The sequence below is a fragment of the Carassius carassius genome, chromosome 19, assembly GCF_963082965.1.
Source record: "Carassius carassius chromosome 19, fCarCar2.1, whole genome shotgun sequence".
In the NCBI taxonomy this organism is placed as follows: domain Eukaryota; kingdom Metazoa; phylum Chordata; class Actinopteri; order Cypriniformes; family Cyprinidae; genus Carassius; species Carassius carassius.
In genome coordinates, this window is record NC_081773.1 from 20130768 (window position 1) to 20149015 (window position 18248).

General features: G+C 35.4%; 1 protein-coding gene across 3 annotated transcripts in view; it reads left to right on the forward strand.

Moving 5' to 3' along the window:
• Positions 1 to 1356: 1356 nt before the first annotated feature.
• The window catches only part of vangl1 (VANGL planar cell polarity protein 1), a 32003-nt gene continuing 15111 nt past the window's right edge, over positions 1357 to 18248 (forward strand). The window contains exons 1-3 of one of the 3 annotated variants that reach the window (XM_059500195.1): positions 1357 to 1523; positions 12561 to 12776; positions 16867 to 17002. In XM_059500195.1, the coding sequence (XP_059356178.1) occupies positions 12706 to 12776; positions 16867 to 17002 (207 nt within the window). In that variant the 5' untranslated portion in view covers positions 1357 to 1523; positions 12561 to 12705. Of the gene's footprint in view, positions 1524 to 5203; positions 5458 to 10720; positions 10859 to 12560; positions 12777 to 16866; positions 17003 to 18248 lie in introns of those variants that run through there. The other 2 variants (XM_059500196.1, XM_059500197.1) reach the window with 2 other exon arrangements.

Below are 18248 nucleotides of genomic sequence, written 5' to 3' on the forward strand. Positions count from 1 at the left end.
CACAAAAATGACAAGACAAAGAAGTAATTAAGATAATACAATTCTTCTGGGTCATTAATTAAAAAAGCAAAAGTGTCCTTTTTGAAAGGTACTGCCCCAGTGACAGCTTTTGTACCTTTATTGTGAGAGTGTAAAAAAAGAATGTCAAACAGATGCATTTTCTAAAACGTTTTACATGAATAGCACAAAATATTGCAAGGACTGATTTAAAAGGCTGTTTCTGACTGGGAAATAGGAGGCACGGCATTGAAGTGTATCAATCAAAAAGCAAATACAATTGAAAAAGAGAAAATGATTTGTTTACATATCACTCTAAAGGTTCTCAGTACAAGTCAACTTGTCAGTCCTCACATATATTAGTCATTTAGCAGACACAGTTATCCAAGATAACACTATTACACATACACAGGCCTATAGGCAATGCACAATTCTAAAGTAGGTTAATATGTGTATTTGCAGACATTGTACAATGTACAGCCTATATTTTATAATTTTCTGATTATTTTCTGAGATTCAGGACCATCAGTCCCAACAACATTATTTTGGCAACCATTGTGAGTGAACACTGAAGGAAAGCTTTAAGTGGCATGAGCAGTCGAGAGAATATGTGGGGGATGGAGCTATATTTAATGGCTCTCTCTGCATCTCTCTCGCTTCATCAGTTTTATGGAGTATGATAGCTGGATGCAATCATCAGGAAGTCGGTAAAAACTACAGACAGGAAGATGTAAAAACAGAGAGAAAGAGAGACAGGCAAAAGACATGGACAAGATTTGACCTGATTAATACATATCAAATTGTGTGCTATTGCTGTGAGTTTATTTGTATATAGGCCGTGAACCAACAATTATGATTTTGCCTTTTGCTTTTAGTTTTAACAAACAATTAATATAGAGTACCCTAACTTAAATCTTTGACACAACTGCCCTACCCAACCATATTTCTCAGAACAAAACACAGGTAGCTATAGTTCCTAAATGAGTCACTGTTAACCGATTCATTGCATGATTAACTGACTCACTCAAAACGAAGGTCATTAAATTAGGATATGTGTTTGAACGAAGGACTTGAATGAATGATTCAGTTACTCACATTTAAAGACAGTAACTTGTCTCCACCTACTGGCGGAACGATTTGAACAGCATAATTAGCTATAGGGGATTGAAAAAAGCCTATACTGAAATCAGGAAAAATCCTCTCCAATGCATAAATTATTTAGCAACTAGTGATTCAGATTCATATAGCTTAATTTGCATGGTGAAATGTGAAAACACACACACACACACACACACACACACACACGTCTTATTAGAGGCGATAACTCCCCCTAGCGCAGCACACTTGTAATGAGTCTCAGTCGGTCCCTCCACCTCCTCTGTAGAGGTGCATCTCCTGTGTACTCCGCCTGTAGAGGATACTTCCATTACTGCCGTCAGATTGGTCGCAATTCCTGATAGTGGATACATTTGGTTACAGTATTGATCATCAGATCATTTTATCGGGGATGTTGGCGTAGCCGCCGGGTAAGTTTCTTATGTACATATTGTCTGTTCTTTTGTGCTCACTGCATTGATCTAAATACAAGTGAACACCTTGGAAGACCCTGGGATACATGCATGTTGTTAAAGTTCTCACGCCCAGCTGCTGTCTGTAAAATGACAGATTAAAGTCATTGCAGCTCCTAGAGTATTGATTCTAGTCTTTATGAGAGGGTTACAACGAAAATCATTATTGATGCTTCCTGACGAGACGTCCAAGAAGCCGTAATTTATAATGCAATAACATTGTAATAACATAATGTTTAGATACATTTTATGTAATATGTCCATAAACTGGTTGAAAAACAACATATTTTTTCCTTACGACTCCTTGTGATCATTAATCTCGTGTCTTGTGACTTCGAGTCGCCTTCAGAAATGCTGCTGGGATCATGCGCGCACCACGTACATGTACATGTTTATTTATTTGCTGATGTGTTTATCGGATGTATTAGAGGCAGTGATGCCCCTCTTTAAAGCACATGGTTGGTATTCCCTTGACTTGGGTGGTGTATCCATGCCTAGATGTCCGATTCGCAATAGAATCATTCTTTTGAGCCGGTTCGTTTTAATGATTCAGTTCTCGAAGCAGCAGAGCAAAGGAATTCACTGACAGAACATTTCATAAAGAAGGAACTAATTCTAGCTTACAACTGGGTAAAGTAATATAATATATTTTATAAATGGAGTGACCATTGGAAAACATATATTAGTCAATATTCATATAATTTTATTAGCCTATATTTTAAACATGTTTTAAATGTTAAAGAAAAAAGGGCTAATATGGAATGTATTACTATAAAATATAGACCCCTTAATCGCCTACGTCACCGTGACGTCACCGCTCTAGCTGGAGGCAAAACATAAGGAAGAACCATACAGTCTATGGGAAGAACTCATACACGGGTTTCTTGTATACAAACAATACCGGATGCGCGCGCATCCAGGAGGCAGAAAACCGCTATCTGTTATGCCGAGTTCAGTAAAAGAATATTGTAATTAACGTAGATTTCGCATTGTTTGTAATTTCTTGTTGACTCAATAATAAATTGCAATTTCAGAGTTGGATCTGTTTGTTTGTGTTTCATATTAATATATTATTAATATAACATTATGTAAAACGTCCAACTGTAAAAAAACCATGCTTCCCCCTAGGCACGTTGAACATCTGACACCCAGCACTGGCTCGGTTGGTACAATTGACAACGCAACAACTCCTTGGCATTTTGACTAGCGACAACACCACCACCTAAACCATTTACTCCGGTACGAAGAGTGCGGGTCTTTTGCCTCTTGGTTGCGTGCGCAAGCAGTGATGACGTCGCCGAGAAATCCATGTATAGCAGGCATGCTAAAAGTTTGAGGTTTTGACTTTAAAATGTCGTCTTGTTGTGTTTTTGGCTGCCAGAATAGAAGGAACAGCACTTTTGGTTTAAAACTAAAGTTTCACCGGATCCCGGCCGACATTTCTTCACAGAAATCAAGAAGACAATTGTGGTTGAATGCAATACGGCATACAGACTGGACGGTGACGATCATAAATAATGCTAGTGTTTGCAGTGCACACTTCATATAAAATAAATCTATGCATATGTACTGGTGTGGCCTTAAAATAATCCACATTGCTAATCATAGTTAGCCCAGCGATAGGTTACATTAGATAATGAGCCTTGACAAAATTCCCCAAACCACCCGAAAGTAATTCATATGTGTTGTCTAGGAAATATCCAAAACTTGGTAAAAAAAATTCCCAATGAGAACAATATACAAGAACAACACCAGGTTTAGCTAAAAAAAAAAAAAAAAAAAGTAGGCTACTGTAATGTTATCCACTCGTCATTATATTTTGGTCAGTTAAACAGTTTGGTCAGTGAACTGAGTGATCAACTGAATTAATTGATAAATGTATGCTAACTCCCACTTTTTTTATTATTATTATTTTTTCACGGTCCCGCAGAGTCAGTTACTGTACATATTCGGATAGTTCCGAACCTTCTTCTGCATCCATGTTTAATAAATCCCTCCTAAAACGTGCTAGTTTACGCTTGTCAACATTGCGTCCGCGCCTCTTTTTGCCTCCAGCTAAGCCCCGCCCACCCGGAGACGTTGCAATGTTTACAAACTTTTAAGGGGTCTATATTACAGTTTTTACATTTCTCAGATCAGAATTGAAATTCTCAAAACTACCTGTTCAATTCTCACATCATTGTGTCACTTGTGCACATCAAAAAAGCAGTTTCTCATTTCTTTGAACAAGTTGCAAATGCTTTGGTCAATCCATGCAAATGATTATGTACAATTCTCTGTTGTTTCCTACATTATCAGTTGCCAATGTCATGTTGCTCAAAATGTATTATATAGTTTTCTGTGCAATAGTCTTACCCCCCAAAACATCGGGTCTTTAGTTAATCGTATAAGTCATTAAATGCAAAATGGTTAATCTAGTTGTCATAAACTGCCAAGCACACTTTTTTTTTTTTTTTTTTTTTTTACACATTATTATTAGACTTTTTGTCAATTTGGCATGAATTGTGCAAGTGAATATTTAATAATGAGGAGAATGTAGATGATAAACCAATGATAAACCATTTCTCTGAAATAGCTCAAAGGTTCATCTCATGAATTTTCAGTTGGAAAGCTTATGCTGTATAGACAGAGGACAACACAAGAGTTACACATTCTGACAATTGACTTATTTTCATCTTTGTGCCCATATTTCTTTTTCCTTTTCTATATCACAATGACATTGTAAAGGTTTTTTTTTTTTGGCTAGACCACTAGTAAAAGTGTAACTGGGAATTCTATCCAGTCTCTTTCAATCAATATCCCACATACAGTAATGTGTAAATTTGTACTTTTGAAATGGACATATGGCATACATAAGCATATTGCATACTGTTCAATACAGTAACTGTAACTGTCATCCAAAATGTTGCCATAGTTTACATCAGAACATCTCTCCAGAGTACACTGTTATATTGACAACATGACTAAGCAATCTGACTGTCTTATCCGTAAACTATGACACAAGGACTTGTCATTCGATGGCACTGACATGTTCATTGACACAGATATTTATTTTTGAGAGATGAACTAAGGATTTTGAGCAAGAGACTGGCTTTTGCAGGTTATCCATGGTGTTTTGCTATTTGTACGAGTTGTTTTGAGAAATGCACTTACTGTTTTGCAAATTGTGAGTTTGATTCGAGAAATGTACCAAAGCGACTGAGAAAAACTGTATCAACAGATAAGTGACACCTTTCTCCATTATTTATTTTATTCTTCTTTTCTTTTCTTTTCTTTTTTATACAATCAAAACTTTTTTACAGTTTCTTATTATTTTAATGTTTATAACATTTTCTAATATTTTATTTATTTATTGTTTCATTTATTTAGAATATTTATTTTCACATAACACTACCATTAAAGTTTGGCTACAACAAAATTACTGGCAAACAAAAACATCATTATGTATATAATTTGTTGGAAAACATAGTAATATAAACAGCATTTAGCCAAATATGTATTTATCTACAAAAAACTCGTAAACATCGCGCTAGGGCTTTCGAAGCACTATAAGCTGTGAAACGAATTGGTAAATCGCCTTGACTATTAATATGAGAGATCCGAACGAATCGATTCTAGAATGAACCGGTCTTCCCAACGCTATCATTTACGCCCATGAGCTACACGCAATTTAAGACCTCTTGCGGTTCCCATTTCTTTCCTCACAGACTGCTCTTTGGCTGAGGGGGTTGCTCTCGCATTATTGCAAACAGAAACGGACATGTTCAATGTCAACGCGGATTTTTTTTGTTTTGAATAGCTACCTGGTCCGCATGGAAACAACGGACGGTTTGCAGGAATGACAGATCATTTGTGCGTTTTCACATTGCGTTGGATTTGATGCAGTCAGAGGGTAAATGGATGCTTATGTTTAATTTTAATCATCATTGACTAATTGTCTTTCTTTTGTTTATACATAATCATTCATGACAATAATTAAGGTGGTGGTGGGGGGTGGGGGTACCATAATCTTGATTATCTTTAAAAAAGGCTATTTGGGGAATATTTTTTCTCTTCTTTTCTATGCATCCTCTTATCCTAATGATCAGGGCCGGCCCAGGCTCTGTTGGTGCCCCAGGCGAGATTTTAGACCACCTCACCTATAAACAAAATCTGAAAATTAAGATTTTTCAAACCTTCACTATAATAAAACATAACATAAAATAAATATAAGCATAAACTTAAACAAGTAGCAAATAATTTGTGATAATAAAGAAATGTGTCTCATAGTAACCTGAGGAGTGACACAAAAATTTAATTACAAATTAAATCAACAAATAATTGCCAAAGAAAAAAACTATTACATTTGTACTGTAGGTATTTTCTGATTGAATCTGTTAAAATATCTAAGAGACCAGATGAGCTATACTCCCAAACAGAGAAATGCAACCCACAACTATGCTAACAGTGACAAGTACTTATTACAACAAAAAGTAATATGAGAAATATTGAACCCACAACCCTAGTGTTAGGAGTCAAACTCTCTAACAAAATTTAATTTTTTCACAATTTTTTTTAGAAATGTTCCTTTCAGAGCACACAAATGTCAAAACTATTCGTGCGCCATGCATAATTCAAGCATGATGATGTATTATAATTATGTCATATCGACGCAGAAAGTGTTTAAATTAGTCCAACATGAAATGTTCTCGAATCTAATGATTTTTCGTCTATGTCAATTTTATTTGATTCTAACATTATTTTTATCAGTTTGATGATCGCTCAGTACAAATATTTTAATTGTCAGTATTTGCTTAATATATGGGTGTAGGAGCGCACGATAGATCACAAATGGCACACAGTGGTTTTGCAGAGAAAAAAACTATACCTATGTCGCCTATGCCACGGGCCGGCCCTGCTAATGAGGATTTCTGGCTGACTTCACATTCTTGACTTCCTCTCTGACTCTTCTGTAGCCTAGTAAATGCAAGTATGTATTAAGGTCAGTGTACTGTATAGTCGCATAAAGCATATCTTCAAAATTAAGGTTAGGTGAATTAATTTTATTGAACATACACTTACAGTTTCTTAATATACATGTGCCCTAACTTGCTGTGAATTGTTAAGGACCACATTTTACAATAATATGTTCATTCTGTTGGCTTGTACCACATGAATGAGATTGTGTCCATCATGCTGTTCACACGGACTAGTTTCTTGTGCTTCTTGGTCTATTTAGGAAACTACTGCCAGATAATGTAGGCTATATAATTTTTTTGGACTCTCTGTAAGATGTCATGCTTTTCAGGGAAGATTGAATTATGAAAACTAAAAAAAAAAAAAAAACACATAAGAAAACAGGTATTTTACCAGAGCATGTGCACCTCAGCTACAGTATGTATTGTATGCTGCGTGGTTTTGACTGATAAACAGTGGAAGCGTGCATGTTTCTCCTCACTAGAAATAAGTAATGAGACAATCTTTCTTGTAAAGCAGACATTTTATGTCTTTTGCACATCAGAAAACAACCGACTTGCAAACACTGGCTTTTAATCTGTCAGTACAACTCTTGCATTTTATATCTGACAGCACATGAATTATGCATTGACCTATCTAAAAGTTTTACGCTCTCATGCACTAAAATAACACTAAACTTTATCTCAAGAACATCACGAAGGAACAAGGCTCCCACATTGTTGTTTGGGTAACTGTAATGTATTTATAAACACACTTTCTATTGCTACACACACATTCAACACGCTCTATGCATGTCTTGAAAATGAGATCTTTCTTATGATTAATGTTTAATACTTTAGTGTTTTATTTTTGCTTAAATAAAACCCTGTATCACTGTTCAAAAAAACATTCCATGGAAGAACACAAAATGGCAAACGGTGGAAATGGTGAGACATTCAGAAACTATAACACACTTTTTGTTTTAATTTCATAGTATCTTATACTGTCTATCACAACATATAGACCTTTCAAAATGTAGTATCTTAGTACAGTAACACTAGTATCCCTTGCCTTCTAGCAAAGGCTTCCTTAGGCAGCACCCAGGGAAAGGAGTGTAACAACCCTTATTACAGTAAAACTGCTGGGAGGCGTTGCTCTAAAATGTGTCAGTAGAGCTCATGTGCTGGCCCTGGCTGCACTCACTATGCTAACCACATAAGCTTGTGGTGTTTTTATTGTGAGATGTAGAGATGTAGAGCGATGGGAAAAATGGTGGGCATCAGAGGCCTTTATAGGCAGTTATATGAACAATTTTATACTTGAAATACTTCAAGAGTGCCGTGTAGCTGTTTCTCTAGCATGTGAATGAAACACTTAAGGATTGAAAGCCCGTCTAGTAAATAAGGAATACACTTTGTTTTTTGTTTTTGTTTTTAGTACAGAAGCGTTTGTGATGTTTTTGTTTGTGGGTGTGTGTATGGTGGTTTTTCCACATCTGCTCCTTAGATATGGACTCCATTCCACTGCACAGCTGGAGAAAGAGAGAGTTCAGGATAGTGTTCTGTATGGGGCTGGATTGTCTTGGCTAAATATAGAGCTACCAATGTTTCTGACACAATTATTTAATTTCCATCAGGCCTCAACACCCAGATTAAAGAGAGCAAGGCTCTGTAATGCAGTTTTTCTGTTGCGCTGTAACTCGCTGTCATTCTCTCTTCCTCTCTCCATTTTGGAATAATGCACACACACACACACACACACACACACACACACACACATGCTGTTTACATATTTGTGATTTGAAAAACTTCTATGAAAATGCTGTGGTAGTCTTGGAAAAGAGCCAGGGTGAATTGAAGACACGGCAAGCGGAGAAGCTGATAATTGTGTAATATTTATTGATTTATCTTGGAGTTTTTGCATTTTTACTTGACATAAATAAAAATAATGTCAGGAAATTATTATGAAAAGTAAGGAATGTCATTAGGATATATTGCAGGCTAGAATCAAACCCGTGTGACCAATATAAGAGCACTATACAGTCATTTGGGATATTTTTTGAACAGTGCAATATTAAATTTAAGACTTAGCAATATCATTAGTGCATATTAATATATAAATAATAAGTGTATATATAAAAGGCAGACCAGTATATGTATACAATTAACCATAATATTTGAAATATTTTACATGACTTAATAATGACATGGAGATATAATTTTATACACATTTTTACATTATACCTATTTTACAATTTTATTATAGAGAGAAGGAAATTATATAATAATGAAAATGTAAAAAAGTATATGTTTGTATATGTTTTTAAACAATTTTACTATTACATGAAAAATATATTAGTTAAATATAATTAATAAAATACCTGCGTTTATACAAAGACATGCACACATATTTATTGTTTTTAAGATATGACCATTCAAAAACTACATTTTTTTTAATCTTTCCCCATTCTGTTCCTTTCACTCTCCCTGTCCCTTCCCCCTCTGCTCTTGTTCTTTCTGCTCTCTGATTCTGTCTTTCTGCCTGTGTTGTATTCTTGTTTAGTAGGTGAAGAAATGTTATTGTTCTGTCTTTGATCATCTATGACTGCACCAAGGGCAAGGCAAATATGAAAGTCTTGCTTGTGCATGTGTGTTTCTACATGAGTGTATATGATATGCATTACTCAGCGCTTTGAACATATGTAGGCTTCTTTGGCTGAGTGGGCCTCTCTGTCAAATGATGTGTGTGTTCATGTGTCTTAGCTTTGTAGGTGTAATGGCTGTGAAAATCTGAGTTTTGATGGCTAAATGTAAAAGCCTCCAGGGACTCTCCTGCTCCAGTTAGCACTACATTCTGACTATATGCTCTAATAGCAACTGTCCATCAGCTCATGTTAAAATAAGCCACTGTTTCCTGTTACTGACATCCTTTCTTCAGTGCAACATAAAAGGGTCATAAAAAAAAGCACTGGTTGCTCATTTCCAAGAAAATTATAGTTAATGTGGAGCTTTCAGAAGACACAAGAGTATTGCAGATGTGGCTCATACTCTTTCAAGTATTCTGAGACCAATGCATGACAAAAAGACAGAAATTTAAGGTCAGTGTTAACTTCTACATTGTGTGTGTTAACTTCTACACAAGTGTGTGTGTGTTAACGTCTACATGTATTGCAGCATTGACGACCAACACTAAGCTGATTTGAAAAGGGACTAAGTAGCTGTTCAAGCCATAAAATTCTTTGAATGAAATGTGAAGATACTATGTCCATCTGTAATTATCCCCATAGTTTAGAAATAAAATGCAGTCTGAGACTGTTAGCCAAGACCCAGATCTACAACAATTTTTTTATTTGAGATTAGTGAAAGTTAGTGGAGTCCTACACAATATCAAACCCTGTTGACTTTCATTGTATGAAGAGAAAAAAACACAAAATATTCATGTGTTCCAACCGTCAGAGAGGTTTGGAACAATAGGACTGTGAGCAAATGATGCCAGAATTTAGATTTTGGGTGAGCTATCCCTATATTAACAAATAGCAGAGAGATTTTATTTTCTCAAATCAATGTGCAGTTTTTCTGTGTGCATACTGATAAATACTATTCTAATGTGTATGGTGAACACGGATATATAATACACACAGTATCTAAAATAAAAGTTTAAATCTTTATATATTTTTGAATATCAATAAAAACTATTTTTAAATTCCTATTTAGAACTCTGAAAACTGATTAAAGTCCACAGAGAAAGCCTGGGAAGATTAGAAAAACGATTCACTCTGAATTGGGAATCTGTAGAATTAATTTTGTAAACAGATTTCAGTTTTCAGCCGCCTCTAGACAGTTCATCTAGACAGATCACATATCAAAGTCTATCAAACCTTGCATTCCTGCTTCAACAAAGAGATTTATTTGGCCTGTGCTGCCCTGTGAAATATGCAACAACCTCTAAATTGTCTCCAGAATAGTAATGGATTGACACACAGTGCCAAAACTGAGATAAGAAGAGTGAAATCTGTCTGATGTTATTAAACGTTTGGCAGTAATAGCTGTCGTCTCCTTTATGATGGGGTGTAATATCATAAAAAATACCAAGCCCCCGGCCTCCCTAACATGATACACTCTGTGAGTGCATATGAGTGTACATGGGGTAACTTTAGAGGAATTCTTTGTGTGTGTGTGTGTGTGTGTGTGTGTGTGTGTGTGTGTGTGTTTTCAGGGCACTATGAGGTAACCCCAGAGGAATGCTATGTGTGCTTGTCCAGGTCAGATTTCTCCCATTGATAAGAGAAATGAAGACTTGAAAGTGGTCAGTGCTATCTTGGCAAACTCACATACCACACGCTGATCAAGAACATACAGGTATTTACCAGTATTCTTAGATAAACCAGCAATTGGTTCTAAATAACCACAAGTTCAAAACATGTTTGTCTGTTTTTTTTCAGAGTGCAGAATGTATATCATTCTTGTGATTTCTAAAGAATGGTTTGAATACCTACATAACATATATTGATGTTGATGGGTCATTATTTTTGAAAAGTTTCTATGAGAAGTCTTTAAGAATACAAATATTTACAGCTAGAGTGAATATTTGCTGTCAGAGGGAATAAATGCAATTTTAGTTTGAGCAATTTTTATGTATATGTGGTATATGTAAATTCCTTTTGAATCACAAAAAGAAAGACTTTTAAAATGCCATTGTTTGAACAAAACATAAATTATTATTATTTATTATTTTTTATATAATTTAATCTACAAAATAGTTTGCCACCAATTAATTAATTAATTGAGGCACCCAAACCTTCTGTGAATGTGGCAGGGAATGAGAGGCAGAAAGTATATTGCAGAATTTAATTCCATCATGGTTTAATACGAGTGACTTGTGATGGAATAAATTTGCCCATGCTGTGATCTAATTTTTAGACCTGTAAATCCTCTTAAAGGTGTGTATTTGTGAATGTGCTTTGTGAGTGTGTTGATGTGTTGGTTGCTTGGTTTGAGATGACAGGTGGCACTAGAGCGTGAGTGCATTCCAAATTAGTAATTTATGAGCGGATAAATCAATGCACAAGGTCTGTGCTAGAAGTCTCAGAATAAAGCCTTGATACTCACTGCTCGCTAGCCTCATATGACTCTTTATGACAGTTGACAGTTCAAAGACTTTTTTTCTCTAAACTCTTTATGTTATTGTCCAGGGCTTATGAGTCACATCACTTTGATATGCCCTATTCTGGGTGCTTAATAACCAACCAATCCGAATACCGCTTTGGTCCTGCAATCTGGCATGTCATTCAAGTTTTAGCAGCTAAGAAAACTATAACTAGCTAGTAAGCTTAGTCTTAATGTGTTTGAATGCTGTGGGAGAGTGCATTTGTGATTTGAAAGATCTGAATTTGAAATTTGAAAGAATTTAAAGTGACACCATAAAACTAAAAGCAGGCAGAATTCTCTGAAGGTGGAGACCTGGGGGCCAAAAAGCTAAGAAAAATAGGTTCCACAACAGCTGAAGTGAGAGGGTTCTGTGGGCATAGTGATGAAAAGGAATAGCTGAGTACTGATAGTGAAGTACAGTTGATATCCTAAGGACCTTCCGTTCTTTAATAAATTATCACCGGCAGATATATTCGAACTAGGAAGGAGGAAGTGGAAGGCAAGCAAACTACATTTATTACATTAGATTCTGTACTGGCTGAAGATGAGTAGTACTGAAACAAATGCACATTGATCTTGCCAGCAGAGGTGCTTTACAGTGCTTTAGGCATCGCTGCAGTGAACTCTTGATGCTGATGCCTGCATTTGTTGTCAGTGCATTGGAGAAAAGCTGTGTACATTTACATTTATGCATTTGGTAGATTCTTTATCCAAAGCGACCTACATTGCATTCAAGGTACACATTTTTATCAGTTCTTGCTTTCCCTGGGAATTTAACACATGCCTTTTTTGGACTGCTGCACTGTATTTCAGTTATTTTATACTGACATGAAATAGCCCTAAACCTTTTAAAAGACTGTGTTTGTCTATAAAGAGTTTGTTTTAAAAAAACTTTCTTTCTCTCTCTTTTTAGGTTAATGTTTGATAACAGGAAGCCCCTAGAAACGAGCCTGTCGTCTTGCGAAGCTTCATGTATGTCCTGATCATCGTCAGCACTTTAACTGTCTCTGCATTCCTCCCTCCGCTGTGTTAAACCAGTCACAGCACGGACAGACACAATGGACACAGATTCCATCCACTCTGGTTTTTCCCACCACTCCAACAGGTCACGGGGGTCAAACAAACAGAGGTAAAGGGCTGAACTGCATGAGCACATGCATGTACAGTACACCATATCTCTCTCCTGAGGATTTTCTCACATTTCCTCACACTTATTCATGCAGAAAATGAATGTTTTCACTATGAAAAGATTTTGCATTTATTTAGAGCTTCAATTATTCTGTAAAATTCTGTTGCTCATTAGTGACAGGATGTTTACCGGTGATTACTTTCAGATTAAATTATTGAGAATATTTGAGTATATACATTTAGAATTATTACTTTTAAAAGGTAATCAGTGTCATTAAAGAAATGTTCTTGTTTAAAGGTTCACTCAGTATTTTTGAGATGAGATGAAGACATTTTTAGTGTTTTTTTCTTATTTTTTCCTGTATTTTCTTTTTTTTTAAGTTTGGTGACTACATGACCAATATTGCATTTGTTGTCAACATGCTTTTTCATCTCTATATCATTTTCTATTCCTTTCCATTGCTGCTGTAAGTAGTTTCTTATTGTATAGAATTGTTTGTGCTTGTATGACACTTTCTGCTCATGATCACAGATTTGGTCTGGATTTTCAGCTGCTGTGATCTGAGCCAGAGATTTCCAACATATTATCCCAGCTCTCCTTGTCAGAACGTACTGATATACACTTGAATGCTATTAGACTGTGTTGACCCCACCCACTGTAATTAGGAAGTTATTTATTGAGCACCGCTATTGTTTGGTTTCCTATAAAATCTCCAGTGAAAGGCCCAAACAGGCCTGAGGAATTCCAGAATGAAAGCAGAGAATGTATGAGTCTTCACTGAGAAAGCCACAAATGAATGTCCTCTCTCTGTTCGGCTGTCAAACTTCCTGCCACTTTTCACTTCATCTCTGTTTCTTTCCATTTGCATTATTTTCAAGTAACTATTTTTTTTGGATGGATTAGGTTATGCATCCTATCCTATAATCTCCATATCTTAACATAATTGTGTCTGTTCAGTACTTAGTCTAGTTTAACTTTTTCTAGACATGGAAAAAGCAAAACATGTCTCTAAAAGATGTGCTAATGAAAGTTAAAACAATGATCATTTAAATATTTACTAACATTTTTCACACACCACCTCTTTCTGTCTGTATCTACAATTGTTAGCATACACTCATCTAGCCAGTTTCCCTTGGATCAGTGGGCAGGCTCTGCTATTTCTTTCTTCCAATTTTAAAATGAAGTTGAACTGCAGTTTACATTTACATACATTTATAATGTCTGGGTGGGGACGGACACCTCAATGTTTCACCTGGGGCTATTACACTGCCTCTCCCATTCAGCATCAACACCCAGTTTATATAACTTCTAATTACAATCCCATGCTTGCTGCTGGGTATTTAGAACACTGGAATACACACAGAAATGAGTAGATCTGCACTGCTGGGAAAAGGGGCTTTGTTGTTTTATTCATTGATTGCATTTTTTTAAAAAAAAATCTCTTTGGGAATTCAGTGCCAAGAACTTTAGCACTGTTAAGAGCAAAGAAAATATGTATTCTGAAGGCCATTTAGATATTTTTAGACAGTGATTAAAGAAAGAAGAATGAGAGAATGTGGCGTGGTGCAGCAGTTGAATATGTGGTTGTGTTTTGAACCCACTTCAGCAGGACAAAAAAAAAAAAGAAAACTAGTGCTAGAAAATTTCAGGTAAAGTTTTCGTTATTTTTTTTTTTTTTTTAGTTAAAAAATATATTGTTAAGATTAAATGAATTTTAATGAATATTATTATATTGACTCTTACCATATTAATTGTCTATCTACAAATTTTAACCTTGTACTTTGCTGTATGTTGGAGCAGCTGTTAGGTTTAGTCTCTGTGACTCAGCTGTAGACATGTTCTATAATATAACACAAATCCCAGAGTAGCCAGCGTTCCCACTCTGCCCAGGCTTTCCAGGATTAGAGTAAAGCAACAGAGGCTTGACATATCTGATGACTTACTGTAAAAGAAAAGGAAGTGTTTTAAAATCATAAGGGTGGTGTTTTAAATCATAAGGGTGGTATTCAAATTGGGATTGATCAAAGCATGTACCTTCTAGGCATATGACTGGATGAAATGTTCATGTTGCGATTAATTGCTAATGCTTTTATCATGGTATACGGTATTATCACTGTATTGAAATGTTGTTGCAGTGTTGCAGTTGACAGTGTTGTCATAAACTATAACAGGTTTAATATTTTTTTTTCTTATAACAAAAAGAACATTTGAGCATTTATATACAATAAAGTAATACACATTTTCTTTTTATAAATTAAAACAAATTCACAAAGATTAAAGCACAAAAGAACTATAAAGACCAATAAGTAACACTTTACTATAGATCTCATTAGTTAACCTTAGTTAATGCATTTACAATTAATAATGAGCCATAGCTACATCTGCTACTGTAGTTATTAATCTTTATTAAAAAAAATAAACTGTTAGTTCATTAAATAACACAATTGCACATTTTGATTTTAACCAGGATCCTTGGTAGGCAGCCTTCGTTTTGTGTCCTTCATTCAGCTGAATTTGAAGGATTCATGGGATGCTTCCTCCACGACCTTCAGTCACCCACAATCCTTTGTACCCATTTCATGAAAATGGAAAATGATGGAAAACGAGTCAGTACTGAGCTTGTCTGAATTTATTATGCAATGTAAGACAAAAACAATGTTTTCAGACATGAAAGGATAGATGTTATCTAAATGCTAAACTGCCAATAATTTAAGCCACAGCCAGGGAGACTAGACGACTGTGATTCATTGTATTGCATGAATAGAAAGCAAAATAATATAAAGATTTGTAATACAAAGTATTTTAACAAAACTTAAGTTTTATTAGTGTTTTTGTGCAGTGACGGTGAGGGCGAGAACATATGTGACGTAGCCACATACACTTACTAGACTGTCTCATTGTACCATCCAATTTTAATATAATCACCACGGGTAAACACAGGACCTTAGAAGACATTTAATTCAATGAACCAAGGGATACAAACTCAAGAACTCAGAAATTACTTTTAACAGCGAATGGTAAATAAGGGGCAGAACACACTATAAATATACAGACACCAATGGGACACACCTGGGAGCAAATAAACGAAATAATCAAACACAGCTGGAAATGAATAAACACAACAAGGACTGAAACAGGAAAGACCAAATCAGGAAAACGGGGGAAAAACAAGACCACAACACTGACACTGACAGGGTCGTGGACTGCATACAAAAAACAATGCTTGCTAGTACTTACTAAGTGTAACTAAATACATACATACATACATACAGCGGGTAAAATAAGTATTGAACACCGCCATTTTTCTCATTAAATATATTTATAAAGGTGCTATTGAAATGAAATTTTCATCTGATGTCGGTAACAACTCATGTAATCCATACATACAAAGAAAACAAAACAAATAAGTTCAGAAATTAAGTTCTGTGAAATAAAATGGAATTATTCAGGGAAAAACTATTGAACCCACTTACTGAAATGTATTTAATACTTCATAAAAAAGCCTTTGTTGTTAATGACAGCTTCGAGGCACCTCCTCTATGGAGAAACTAGTCGTATGCATTGCTCAGGTGTGATTTTGGCTCATTCTTCCACACAAACAGTCTTCAAATCTTGAAGGTTTCATGAGCCTCTTCTATGAGCTCTGATCTGTAGTTATTTGCTGATGTCAATAATTACTCAGAGCGAGATGTCTGATGCTGTTTGATAGTATGTGTGTTTGAGCGTGTGTGTGCAGTAGTGCTTGTATTTGTTTGTTTATCTGTTTTGTTTTGTTCTAAGGCTTGCCAGGCATTGGCTACGATGACTAAAAAGACTGAGCTAGAGATAAAGAGAACAGAGAGAGAGAATGCTGTGTTTGGATTAGGGTCGTCACAGCTCACTGCATCTAACCCAGTTTACACCAGATGCTCCAGCTAGGGCATGTGCGAGACAGTGCTAGAGGAAGCCAGCGCATGTCAGCGAGAGGATGAAGAGGGAGAATGATGATGGTGGTTATCCTGTCATTAGTCTGAGTGTGTTTTCCCGCTCCCATCGCCATGGCGACAGCGTTTCCCTCACCTCCATCGCTGTGTGTGTCTCTCTCGTGCAGTGAACGCAGCAGCAGGGATCGGCACAAATCACACAGCCGAGACAGCAGCAGCCGCTCAGACAAAAATGTCACCATCAGTGCATCATCAGCTCAGCCACAGCAGCCGGATAAGAGCTCCGCCCCCACAGACGCCCAGGTGAGTCAGACACTGAATAGATTTGAGGGCCACTGATGTAGATTCACTAAGTTACTCCAGGGAAACTGAACCTTTGAGTTGCTTGAATAAAACACTTTCTCAGAAAACACTATACAGACGGATGAGGATTAGAGTAAAGCAACAGAGGGCTGGGAGCTGATGACTGTGACGTTTGGCTAAAGAAAAATGAAACGGACATACTGAAATACATTTTTTAATATTTAAAATATTTTAGCAAATCGAAGCATGTTGCGTTTTACATGTAAACCAGTCTCCAGATTTAAAGTTAATAATATTTTCAATATTATATAAAATATTGATATTCTATATAATATTAATATTTTATAAAATATCTATTATATTTTTTAGAAAACAAATATTACATTAATATTACACTACTATTCAAAAATTTTGAGTTTATTTAAAGAAATTACTTTTTTTTTAAAGAATGCATGAAGTTGATAATTTAGTTATTCTATTTTAAATAAATGATGATCTTGTAAACTTTTTATTCATCATATAATCCTGAAAAAAAAAACATAAAAGATGGAACATATAATATATATATAATAAATATTTTTTAAGCAACAAATCATCATATTATACTGATTTCTGTAAGATCATGTGCCACTGAAGACTGGAGTAATGACTGCTGAAAATTTTGCTTTGACATCACATACTAATATGTATTTTTAAATATATTAACATAGAAAATAGTTATTTAAATTGTAATAATATTTCACAATATCACTGTTTTATTGTATTGTGATCAAATACATGCAACCTTTGTGAATCTAAGAGACTATTATGTTTATAATATTATAAACATTCAAAAGTCTTGCTGACCGCAAACTTTTGAACTGTAAGATGATATTTTAATGATATATGTGTATATAAAGTAAATTTCTTATCCTTATTTCACTCATTGTAACATTGCAAACCAATTGTAAATGCTTATCATTGTATACTTTACATACAGTGTAGATGCACAAATACAAACATTCTTGCTGTATTTGTATTCTTGCTGTAAATGCTGCTCTGCATATGCATTTGTGCAGAATGTATGTGATGAGACTGTATGTGATGGGGTGAGGGCGTCATCCTGACCGCAGCTCATAGTTAACAGAGTAAAGAGGATAACAGGGATTTCAGAGAGTGACATGCTCCAGAAAATAGAAAAATGCATTAGATTTATTGAATGTTATGTGCTGCAAGAGTAACTCATTTGTGAAGTGCTCAGTGTTTT